This window comes from Oncorhynchus kisutch, unplaced genomic scaffold (assembly GCF_002021735.2).
Source record: "Oncorhynchus kisutch isolate 150728-3 unplaced genomic scaffold, Okis_V2 scaffold3257, whole genome shotgun sequence".
Classification (NCBI taxonomy): Eukaryota; Metazoa; Chordata; class Actinopteri; order Salmoniformes; family Salmonidae; genus Oncorhynchus; species Oncorhynchus kisutch.
In genome coordinates this window covers 374,755-387,605 of record NW_022265202.1, presented here as the reverse complement: position 1 = coordinate 387,605, position 12,851 = coordinate 374,755, and the positions used below count along the sequence as shown (strand labels likewise).

The window sequence follows — 12,851 nt, the reverse complement described above, 5'->3', positions numbered from 1 at the left end:
ATTAACCAAACTACTCAGTAATCTCCTCCATGTAGACTGGGGGTCAGCCTGATTAACCAAACTACTCAGTAATCTCCTCCATGTAGACTGCGGGTCAGCCTGATTAACCAAACTACTCAGTAATCTCCTCCATGTAGACTGGGGGTCAGCCTGATTAACCAAACTACTCAGTAATCTCCTCCATGTAGACTGCGGGTCAGCCTGATTAACCAAACTACTCAGTAATCTCCTCCATGTAGACTGGGGGTCAGCCTGATTAACTAAACTACTCAGTAATCTCCTCCATGTAGACAGTACAGTTTATATCTGTACTGTCTTCCAACCTGAACATCAACCTGAACACTGTTGATACCAGTTTATATCTGTACTGTCTTCCAACCTGAACACTGTTGATAGCAGTTTATATCTGTGCTGTCTTCCAACCTGAACACCGACCTGAACACTGTTGATAGCAGTTTATATCTGTGCTGTCTTCCAACCTGAACACTGATAGCAGTTTATATCTGTACTGTCTTCCAACCTGAACACCGACCTGAACACTGTTGATAGCAGTTCATAGCTGTACTGTCTTTCACTTCTTTTATCAGATGAATAAATAAAACCTAATTGAGGAATGTTGTTACTTGTGATGACCTGTGTTGGAGACCTGGATACATTGAATGTAACGGAGTTGAAGTTGTGTTCCCAGAAGTCCACTGGATGGCGCCAGAGCAGCATAAATGGACTGGTGAGATCTGAGTAATGTACCAGGGGAATACACTATATAACCAGCAGTATGTGGACACACCTTCAAATCAGTGGAATCGGCTAATTCAGCCACACCTGTTGCTGACAGGTGTATAAAATCGAGCAGACAGTCATGCAATCTCCACAGACAAACATTGGCAGTAGAATGACCTTACTGAAGATCTCAGTGACTTTCAACGTGGCACTGTCATAGGATGCCACCTTTCCAACAAGTCAGTTGGTCAAACTACTGCTCTGCTAGAGCTGCCCCGGGTCAACTGTAAGTGCTGTTATTGTGAAGTGGGATAGTCTAGGAGCAACAACGGCACAGCCATGAAGTGGTAGGCCACACAAGCTCACAGAATGGTACTGCCGCGTGTCTATGGAGATTTCATGGCTGTGTGCCCGATTTCATACACGTCAGTAACGGGTGTGGCTGAAATAGCCAAATCCACTAAATTTGAAGGGGTGTCCACATACTTTTGTATATAAATATATAGAGTGTACCTTCACCTATCGTCCGCTTATTTGAGTGCCTTATTGGAATGATGTTGAGTCCACATGTTCAGACAGACAGGAAGTGGCTGATTAAATCACCTTTATTAAAAGATACAAGATGCTGGAATACCAACACTTTAGAATGCAGAAGTACTTTACACACAGGCCCAGGCTTGTGTCCAATATGGCCCCTTATTCACTATATAGTGCACTACTTTACACACAGGCCCAGGCTTGTGTCCAATATGGCCCCTTATTCACTATATAGTGCACTACTTTACACACAGGCCCAGGCTTGTGTCCAATATGGCCCCTTATTCACTATATAGTGCACTACTTTACACACAGGCCCAGGCTTGTGTCCAATATGGCCCCTTATTCACTATATAGTGCACTACTTTACACACAGGCCCAGGCTTGTGTCCAATATGGCCCCTTATTCACTATATAGTGCACTACTTTACACACAGGCCCAGGCTTGTGTCCAATATGTCCCCTTATTCACTATATAGTGCACTACTTTACACACAGGCCCAGGCTTGTGTCCAATATGGCCCCTTATTCACTATATAGTGCACTACTTTACACACAGGCCCAGGCTTGTGCCCAACCAAACTCACATAGAGGCTGTAGTAGTGCACTACTTTAGACAAGAGCCCTATTCCCTATATAGTGCACTACTTTAGACCAGAGCCCTATTCCCTATATAGTGCACTACCTTTAACTACAGCATTATTCCATATATAGTGCACTACTTTAGACCAGAGCCCTATTCCCTATATAGTGCACTACCTTTAACTACAGCCCTATTCCCTATATAGTGCACAACTTTATACTACAGCCCTATTCCCTATATAGTGCACTACTTTATACTACAGCCCCATTCCCTATATAGTGCACTACTTTTAACCAGAGCCCTGAATAGACCAGACACCTAATCATCTATATACATCTTAATCTAGCATCATGTTTGTCCTGTTAATCACCCTGTGAATGACTATCTATGGGTCCAGGTTAACACTCTATAAAGGGAACAGAATGACTCTATGGGTCCAGGTTAACACTCTATAAAGGGAACAGAATGACTCTATGGGTCCAGGTTAACACTCTATAAAGGGAACAGAATGACTCTCTATGGGTCCAGGTTAACACGCTATAAAGGGGAATAGAATGACTCTCTATGGGTCCAGGTTAACACTCTATAAAGGGGAACAGAATGACTCTCTATGGGTCCAGGTTATCACTCTATAAAGGGGAATAGAATGACTCTCTATGGGTCCAGGTTAACACTCTATAAAGGGAACAGAATGACTCTCTATGGGTCCAGGTTAACACTCTATAAAGGGAACAGAATGACTCTCTCTACGGGTCCAGGTTAACACACTATGAAGGGAACAGAATGACTCTCTACGGGTCCAGGTTAACACACTATAAAGGGGAACAGAATGACTCTCTACGGGTCCAGGTTAACACACTATAAAGGGGAACAGAATGACTCTCTACGGGTCCAGGTTAACACACTATAAAGGGAACAGAATGACTCTCTACGGGTCCAGGTTAACACTCTATAAAGGGGAACAGAATGGCTCTCTATGGGTCCAGGTTAACACTCTATAAAGGGAACAGAATGACTCTCTATGGGTCCAGGTTAACACTCTATAAAGGGGAACAGAATGGCTCTCTATGGGTCCAGGTTAACACTCTATAAAGGGTATAAAGGGAACAGAATGACTCTCTACGGGTCCAGGTTAACACACTATAAAGGGGAACAGAATGACTCTCTACGGGTCCAGGTTAACACACTATAAAGGGGAACAGAATGACTCTCTACGGGTCCAGGTTAACACTCTATAAAGGGGAATAGAATGACTCTCTATGGGTCCAGGTTAACACACTATAAAGGGAACAGAATGGCTCTCTATGGGTCCAGGTTAACACTCTATAAAGGGTATAAAGGGAACAGAATGACTCTCTATGGGTCCAGGTTAACAGAATGACTCTCTATGGGTCCAGGTTAACACATTATAAAGGGAACAGAATGACTCTCTATGGGTCCAGGTTAACACATTATAAAGGGAACAGAATGACTCTCTATGGGTCCAGGTTAACAGAATGACTCTCTATGGGTCCAGGTTAACACACTATAAAGGGAACAGAATGGCTCTCTATGGGTCCAGGTTAACACTCTATAAAGGGTATAAAGGGAACAGAATGACTCTCTATGGGTCCAGGTTAACAGAATGACTCTCTATGGGTCCAGGTTAACAGAATGACTCTCTATGGGTCCAGGTTAACAGAATGACTCTCTATGGGTCCAGGTTAACAGAATGACTCTCTATGGGTCCAGGTTAACAGAATGACTCTCTATGGGTCCAGGTTAACAGAATGACTCTCTATGGGTCCAGGTTAACAGAATGACTCTCTATGGGTCCAGGTTAACAGAATGACTCTCTATGGGTGCAGGTTAACACATTATAAAGTGAATAAGAGTCCATTTGGAACACAGCCACAGTAGTAATAACAAAGGTATTTTTTGATCAAATCCCTGTAAATATCTGCGGTATCCTTGACAACCCATTTCAATCTGCAGATTGTTTTTTCTTCTTTTCAAAATCACAACGTGACAGTAAAACAGTCTTTAAAGAAAGAGATCTGAAACCATGCAACACTCAACAAGCCCACGTTACAGTTACTTCTGGGTTCGCCACCATTTAGAATGGCATCATCAATATCATCATCATCAATATCATGCTCATCATCAATATCATGATCATCATCATCAATACCATGATCATCATCAATATCATGATCATCACCATCAATATCATGATCATCATCATCAATATCATGATCATCATCATCATCAATATCATCATCATCAATATCATCATCATGATCATCATCAATATCATGATCATCATCATCAATATCATGATCATCATCAATATCATGATCATCATCATCAATATCATGATCATCATCATCAATCTCATGATCATCATCATCAATCTCATGATCATCATCATCAATCTCATGATCATCATCATCAATCTCATCATCATCATCAATCTCATGATCATGATCATCATCATCAATCTCATGATCATCATCATCAATATCATGATCATCATCATCAATATCATGATCATCATCATCAATATCATGATCATCATCATCAATATCATCAATATCATCATCATGATCATCATCAATATCATGATCATCGTCATCAATATCATGATCATCATCAATATCATGATCATCATCATCAATCTCATGATCATCATCATCAATATCATCATCATCATCATCAATACCATGATCATCATCATCAATATCATGATCATCATCATCAATATCATGATCATCATCATCAATATCATCATCATCATCATCATCAATATCATCATCATCAATCTCATGATCATCGTCGTCATCAATATCATGATCATCATCAATATCATGATCATCATCATCAATCTCATGATCATCATCATCATCATCAATCTCATGATCATCATCATCAATATCATGATCATCATCATCAATATCATCAATATCATCATCATCGACACTTACAACACCATAAGACTTCACACAATAGTGACAAGGACGTCTTGACGTTTTTGGGTGGGGGGCAGGATCGATCAAATCTCGAAGACCTCATCCACTGAGTTTGACAGGACAAAACGGGTCACGTCGTAGATAGAACGGGGTTCTCTTCTGTTTCAGTAGTTCGTTACCCGAGTCCATCGCTGCCTTTAGGCCTCATGCTTGGTGTTAAAGGGGGACAGTGACGAGCAACAGATATACACTACACTTCAGCAAACTAACCACTGGCACCAAACACTAACCTGCTGCTCCCAGATCAGTGTCTAACCTGCTGCTCCCAGATCAGTGTCTAACCTGCTGCTCCCAGATCAGTGTCTAACCTGCTGCTCCCAGATCAGTGTCTAACCTGCTGCTCCCAGATCCGTGTCTAACCTGCTGCTCCCAGATCCGTTTCTAACCTGCTGCTCCCAGATCAGTGTCTAAACCTGCTGCTCCCAGATCAGTGTCTAACCTGCTGCTCCCAGATCAGTGTCTAACCTGCTGCTCCCAGATCAGTGTTGTGCCATCATTCCATTCATTGTCATGTTTGGATGCCAGGAAGTGGCAAGGAGTGACATGATGGTCCAAGCATACTGATATACCCAGGCTAACCAATCACCATCATAACATTCTAATTTACATTCTGACTGGAATAATCATGTCATGATACTTTGGGTGCTAACAGTGGCGCCCATTACAGATACTAAACCTCAAACCCAGTTGACCCTCTACTGTACTGTATAGATATGTCTCAGGATCACTAACCTGCCAGGGAGGTAAAGACACTGTGTAGGCTACTTCCGTTGGGCTGTATTCTGTAGCGACTACTCCAGAACATATTGTACGCATCACAATCACATTTTCTTCATCATAGCCAGACAACAGGCCTCCTCGGAATGTTTACATGATGTTTAATGGAAGATGGTTGATACATGGTGAATGACGTTATCTTTTAAAGAGCAACTCTCTCAATAGGCAAAGAGGCAGACATTTTGGGGTATTGACATTCAAGCAGCATTGGAAAAATAGAGAAATTATAGCGGACAAACCTGAGAAAACAACAGTTGTCTGTTGATATGTTACCATGGTAACGCTCCTCCAGACAGAGTGAAACCATGTTGTTTTACATGAATCCAATAACAGCTCAGGTGTGTCAAGTATAACAGAGACAGGAGGCAACTGAAAGACACAGTAACAGAAATGAGATTCTAGATGTAGGACTTAGAAGATGGTCATTCTAGATGTAGGACTTAGAAGATGGTCATTCTAGATGTAGGACTTAGAAGATGGTCATTCTAGATGTCGGACTTAGAAGATGGTCATTCTAGATGTCGGACTTAGAAGATGGTCATTCTAGATGTAGGACTTAGAAGATGGTCATTCTAGATGTAGGACTTAGAAGATGGTCATTCTAGATGTAGGACTTAGAAGATGGTCATTCTAGATGTAGGACTTAGAAGATGGTCATTATAGATCTAGAACTTAGAAGATGGTCATTCTAGATGTAGGACTTAGAAGATGGTCATTATAGAACTATAACTTAGAAGATGGTCATTCTAGAACTATAACTTAGAAGATGGTCATTATAGATGTAGGACTTAGAAGATGGTTATTCTAGAACTATAACTTAGAAGATGGTCATTATAGATGTCGGACTTAGAAGATGGTCATTCTAGATGTAGGACTTAGAAGATGGTCATTCTAGATGTAGGACTTAGAAGATGGTCATTATAGATCTAGAACTTAGAAGATGGTCATTCTAGATGTAGGACTTAGAAGATGGTCATTCTAGAACTATAACTTAGAAGATGGTCATTATAGATGTAGGACTTAGAAGATGGTCATTCTAGAACTATAACTTAGAAGATGGTCATTATAGATGTAGGACTTAGAAGATGGTCATTCTAGATCTAGAACTTAGAAGATGGTCATTCTAGATGTAGGACTTAGAAGATGGTCATTCTAGATCTAGAACTTAGAAGATGGTCATTATAGAACTATAACTTAGAAGATGGTCATTCTAGAACTATAACTTAGAAGATGGTCATTCTAGAACTATAACTTAGAAGATGGTCATTCTATAACTATAACTTAGAAGATGGTCATTATAGATGTAGGACTTAGAAGATGGTCATTCTAGAACTATAACTTAGAAGATGGTCATTATAGATGTAGGACTTAGAAGATGGTAACTTCTTGAGGAGCATGAGACACGCTGTTGTCAAACATTCTAACATACCTCCTGCCTCCCAAAATGGCCCCCTATTCCCTACATAGTGCACTACTTTTATCCAGAGCCCTGCGGGTAGTGCACTATATAGGGAATAGGGGGCCATTTTGGTTTGTAGCCCACGATGTTCAGTTGTCTACTATGATGTATACTGGTTTGGTTTTTGACAACATCCTCTCTGTCTCTAGACCGTGCCTAACCTAACTTCCTGTTTACACCTTTCATACCGGCCTCTGTCTTTTACTATTATACAGGTGGGCCTTGGAGGGAGAGGAGGGGGGAGGAAGAAAGAGGGAGAGACAGTCCTTCTAAATAAAGAGGGAGAGAAGGAGGGAGAGGGGAGACATGGGGAGAGGGATGCATGGGGAGAGGGATGAGGTCTCTATCCATCCCAGTCCTTCTAAATGAAGAGGGAGAGAAGGAGGGAGAGGGGAGACAAGGGGAGAGGGAAGCATGGAGAGGATGAGGTCTCTATCCATCCCAGTCCTTCTTGATGGAGGAAGGAGGGATGAAAGTGGGGGAGACGGGAGAGAGAAGGAAGGAAGGGAGAGGTGGAGACACAGGGAGAGGGAAGGAGGGAGAGAGAAATGAGGCTCCTCTCTATTCATCCCAGTCCTTCTTGATCCCCAGGTTCCACTCCCAGGAGAGGTGGTCGGTCTTGTCGTCGTCGGTGAAGTGGGACTTGATGTGGTAGCTGCCTCTGACAATCATGCCTTTGGGCGCCTCCTCCACCGGGGTCATGAACTCGTGCTCCTCCACCCGCGGCCCGTAGCTGCCCACCATGTACACCGCCTTGTCCACTGCACGACACAAAATGGACGCTCAGTTGCACACTTGCTAGCCAGTTTTTAGGTGAATGTCGGGGAAACTGACATCTTGTGTAAATGAAAACACACAAAATGGCAGCTCAGTTGCATCGCTGTTAACCCGGAATTAGGTTTATGTATCAGAAACTGACACGGTCTACGGGCCTAAACAGCACAGCGTATCCACAGCTCGGCACAAAATGGGGTCCTCCTTACCTCTGATTCCTTTCCTGTAGGTCAGATGGACGTACTTCAGCCCAGACACAATATCCCTGTTAACCTGGAGAGGAGGGGAGGGGAGGGGGGGGGGGGGAGGGGAGGGGAGGGGAGGGGAGGGGGGTTATCAGGAGCAATAAATAAACAATGTAAATTCATTGGGACTGGAAATCTGAAATGCATTTAAACACCGTATGAACTTATATGGAGGAGAGAGGAGAGGAGAGGAGAGGAGAGGAGAGGAGAGGAGAGGAGAGGAGAGGAGAGGAGAGGAGAGGAGAGGAGAGGAGAGGAGGAGATTGGAGAGGAGAGGAGGGAGGAGATTGGAGAGGAGAGGAGAGGAGGGGAGGGGAGGGGAGAGGAGAGGAGAGGAGAGGAGAGGAGAGGAGAGGAGAGGAGAGGAGAGGAGAGGAGAGGAGAGGAGAGGAGAGGAGAGGAGAGGAGAGGAGAGGAGAGGAGAGGAGAGGAGAGGAGAGATTGGAGAGGAGAGGAGAGGAGGGAGGAGATTGGAGAGGAGGGGAGAGGAGAGGAGAGGAGAGGAGAGGAGAGGAGAGGAGAGGAGAGGAGAGGAGAGGAGAGGAGAGGAGAGGAGAGGAGAGGAGAGGAGAGGGAGAGAGAGGAGAGGAGAGGAGGGGAGAGGAGAGGAGATTGGAGAGGAGAGGAGAGGAGAGGAGAGATTGGAGAGGAGAGGAGAGGAGAGGAGAGGAGGAGATTGGAGAGGAGAGGAGAGGAGGGGAGGGAGGAGATTGGAGAGGAGAGGAGGGGAGAGGAGAGTAGAGGAGAGGAGAGGAGAGGAGAGATTGGAGAGGAGGGGAGGGGAGGGGAGGGGAGGGGAGGGGAGGGGAGGGGAGGGGAGGGGAGATTGGAGAGGAGAGGTTGGAGAGGAGAGGAGGGGAGGGGAGGGGAGGGAGAGGAGAGGAGATTGGAGAGGAGAGGAGAGGAGAGGAGAGGAGAGGAGAGGAGAGGAGAGGGAGAGGAGAGGAGAGGAGAGGAGAGGAGAGGAGAGGAGAGGAGAGGAGAGGAGAGGAGAGGAGAGGAGAGATTGGAGAGGAGAGATTGGAGAGGAGAGGAGAGAGGAGATTGGAGAGAGAGGAGAGAGGAGATTGGAGAGGAGAGGAGAGGAGAGATTGGAGAGGAGAGGAGAGGAGAGGAGAGGAGAGGAGAGGAGAGGAGATTGGAGAGGAGAGGAGAGGAGATTGGAGAGGAGAGGAGAGGAGAGGAGAGGAGAGGAGAGAGGAGATTGGAGAGGAGAGGGAGAGGAGAGAGGAGATTGGGAGAGAGGAGAGGATTGAGGAGAGGAGAGTGAGAGATTGGAGAGGAGAGGAGAGATTGGAGAGGAGGGAGAGATTGGAGAGGAGAGATTGGGAGAGGAGAGATTGAGAGGAGAGGAGAGGAGAGGAGAGGAGAGGAGAGGAGAGGAGAGGAGAGGAGAGGAGAGGAGAGGAGGAGGAGAGGAGAGGAGAGGAGAGGAGAGGAGAGGAGAGGAGAGAGAGGAGAGGAGAGGAGAGATTGGAGAGAGGAGATTGGGAGATGAGATTGGAGAGATGAGATTGGAGAGGAGAGGAGAGGAGAGATTGGAGAGGAGAGGAGAGGAGAGGAGAGGAGAGGAGAGGAGAGGAGAGGAGAGGGAGAGGAGACGGAGGAGAGCGAGGACTTGGAGAGAGAGACTGGAGAGGAGAGGAGATGGAGAGGAGAGAGGAGGAGAGAGATGGAGAGGAGGAGAGGAGAGGAGAGGAGAGGAGAGGAGAGGAGAGGAGAGGAGAGGAGAGGAGAGGAGAGGAGAGGAGAGGAGAGGAGAGGAGAGAGGAGAGGAGAGATTGGAGAGGAGATGAGAGGAGGGAGAGAGGAGAGGAGAGAGGAGATTGGAGAGGAGATTGGAGAGGAGAGGAGAGGAGAGGAGAGGAGAGGAGAGGAGAGGAGAGGAGAGGAGAGGAGAGGAGAGGAGAGGAGAGGAGGGAAGGAGCGGAAAGAAAAGGAGAGTTATCGTATGTGAAGTCTCATTAAGAGGCAACTTTACACAGCTTTGTCCCAAATGACACCCTACTCCCTATTCAGTGCACAATGTTTGACCAGGGCACTTAGCCCTATAGACCCTGGTCTAAAGTAGTGCCCTTAGCCCTATAGACCCTGGTCTAAAGTAGTGCCCTTAGCCCTATAGACCCTGGTCTAAAGTAGTGCCCTTAGCCATATCAAATCAAATCAAATCAAATTTATTTGTCACATACACATGGTTAGCAGATGTTAATGCGAGTGTAGCGAAATGCTTGTGCTTCTAGTTCCGACAATGCAGTAATAACGAACAAGTAATCTAACTAACAATTCCCAAAAAAAACTACTGTCTTATACAGAGTGTAAGGGGATAAAGAATATGTACATAAGGATATATGAATGAGTGATGGTACAGAGCAGCATAGGCAAGATACAGTAGATGATATCGAGTACAGTATATACATATGAGATGAGTATGTAAACCAAGTGGCGTAGTTAAAGTGGCTAGTGATACATGTATTACATAAGGATGCAGTCGATGATATAGAGTACAGTATCTACGTATGCATATGAGATGAATAATGTAGGGTAAGTAACATTATATAAGGTAGCATTGTTTAAAGTGGCTAGTGATATATTTACATCATTTCCCGTCAATTCCCATGATTAAAGTGGCTGGAGTAGAGTCAGTGGCATTGACAGTGTGTTGGCAGTAGCCACTCAATGTTAGTGGTGGCTGTTTAACAGTCTGATGGCCTTGAGATAGAAGCTGTCCCAGCTTTGATGCACCTGTACTGACCTCGCCTTCTGGATGACAGCGGGGGTGAACAGGCAGTGGCTCGGGTGGTTGATGTCCTTGATGATCTTTATGGCCTTCCTGTAGCATCGGGTGGTGTAGGTGTCCTGGAGGGCAGGTAGTTTGCCCCCGGTGATGCGTTGTGCAGACCTCACTACCCTCTGGAGAGCCTTACGGTTGAGGGCGGTGCAGTTGCCATACCAGGCGGTGATACAGCCCGCCAGGATGCTCTCGATTGTGCATCTGTAGAAGTTTGTGAGTGCTTTTGGTGACAAGCCGAATTTCTTCAGCCTCCTGAGGTTGAAGAGGCGCTGCTGCGCCTTCCTCACGATGCTGTCTGTGTGAGTGGACCAATTCAGTTTGTCTGTGATGTGTATGCCGAGGAACTTAAAACTTGCTACCCTCTCCACTACTGTTCCATCGATGTGGATGGGGGGGTGTTCCCTCTGCTGTTTCCTGAAGTCCACAATCATCTCCTTAGTTTTGTTGACGTTGAGTGTGAGGTTATTTTCCTGACACCACACTCCGAGGGCCCTCACCTCCTCCCTGTAGGCCGTCTCGTCGTTGTTGGTAATCAAGCCTACCACTGTTGTGTCGTCCGCAAACTTGATGATTGAGTTGGAGGCGTGCGTGGCCACGCAGTCGTGGGTGAACAGGGAGTACAGGAGAGGGCTCAGAACGCACCCTTGTGGGGCCTCAGTGTTGAGGATCAGCGGGGAGGAGATGTTGTTGCCTACCCTCACCACCTGGGGGCGGCCCGTCAGGAAGTCCAGTACCCAGTTGCACAGGGCGGGGTCGAGACCCAGGGTCTCGAGCTTGATGACGAGCTTGGAGGGTACTATGGTGTTGAATGCCGAGCTGTAGTCGATGAACAGCATTCTCACATAGGTATTCCTCTTGTCCAGATGGGTTAGGGCAGTGTGCAGAGTGGTTGAGATTGCATCGTCTGTGGACCTATTTGGGCGGTAAGCAAATTGGAGTGGGTCAAGGGTGTCAGGTAGGGTGGAGGTGATATGGTCCTTGACTAGTCTCTCAAAGCACTTCATGATGACGGATGTGAGTGCTACGGGGCGGTAGTCGTTTAGCTCGGTTACCTTAGCTTTCTTGGGAACAGGAACAATGGTGGCCCTCTTGAAGCATGTGGGAACAGCAGACTGGTATAGGGATTGGTTGAATATGTCCGTAAACACACCGGCCAGCTGGTCTGCGCATGCTCTGAGGGCGCGGCTGGGGATGCCGTCTGGGCCTGCAGCCTTGCGAGGGTTAACACGTTTAAATGTCTTACTCACTTCGGCTGCAGTGAAGGAGAGACCGCATGTTTTCGTTGCAGGCCGTGTCAGTGGCACTGTATTGTCCTCAAAGCGGGCAAAAAAGTTGTTTAGTCTGCCTGGGAGCAAGACATCCTGGTCCGTGACTGGGCTGGGTTTCTTCCTGTAGTCCGTGATTGACTGTAGACCCTGCCACATGCCTCTTGTGTCTGAGCCGTTGAATTGAGATTCTACTTTGTCTCTGTACTGGCGCTTAGCTTGTTTGATAGCCTTGCGGAGGGAATAGCTGCACTGTTTGTATTCAGTCATGTTACCAGACACCTTGCCCTGATTAAAAGCAGTGGTTCGCGCCTTCAGTTCCACACGAATGCTGCCATCAATCCACGGTTTCTGGTTGGGGAATGTTTTAATCGTTGCTATGGGAACGACATCTTCAACGCACCGTATTCGTCAATGTTGTTGGCTGACGCAATACGAAACATATCCCAGTCCACGTGATGGAAGCAGTCTTGGAGTGTGGAGTCAGCTTGGTCGGACCAGCGTTGGACAGACCTCAGCGTGGGAGCTTCTTGTTTTAGTTTCTGTCTGTAGGCAGGGATCAACAAAATGGAGTCGTGGTCAGCTTTTCCGAAAGGGGGGCGGGGCAGGGCCTTATATGCGTCGCGGAAGTTAGAGTAACAATGATCCAGGGTCTTTCCACCCCTGGTTGCGCAATCGATATGCTGATAAAA

General features: G+C 46.2%; 1 protein-coding gene across 3 annotated transcripts in view; it reads right to left on the bottom strand.

The window, feature by feature from the left end:
- Positions 1-1,307: 1,307 nt before the first annotated feature.
- LOC116352761 (rho GDP-dissociation inhibitor 2) overlaps positions 1,308-12,851 on the bottom strand; it is a 60,884-nt gene continuing 49,340 nt past the window's right edge. For 2 of the 3 annotated variants that reach the window (XM_031820348.1, XM_031820346.1), the window contains exons 5-6: positions 8,068-8,131; positions 1,308-7,845 (exon numbers count right to left, since the gene is read on the bottom strand). In XM_031820348.1, the coding sequence (XP_031676208.1) occupies positions 7,646-7,845; positions 8,068-8,131 (264 nt within the window). In that variant the 3' untranslated portion in view covers positions 1,308-7,645. The remainder of the gene's footprint in view (positions 7,846-8,067; positions 8,132-12,851) is intronic. The other variant, XM_031820347.1, reaches the window with a different exon arrangement.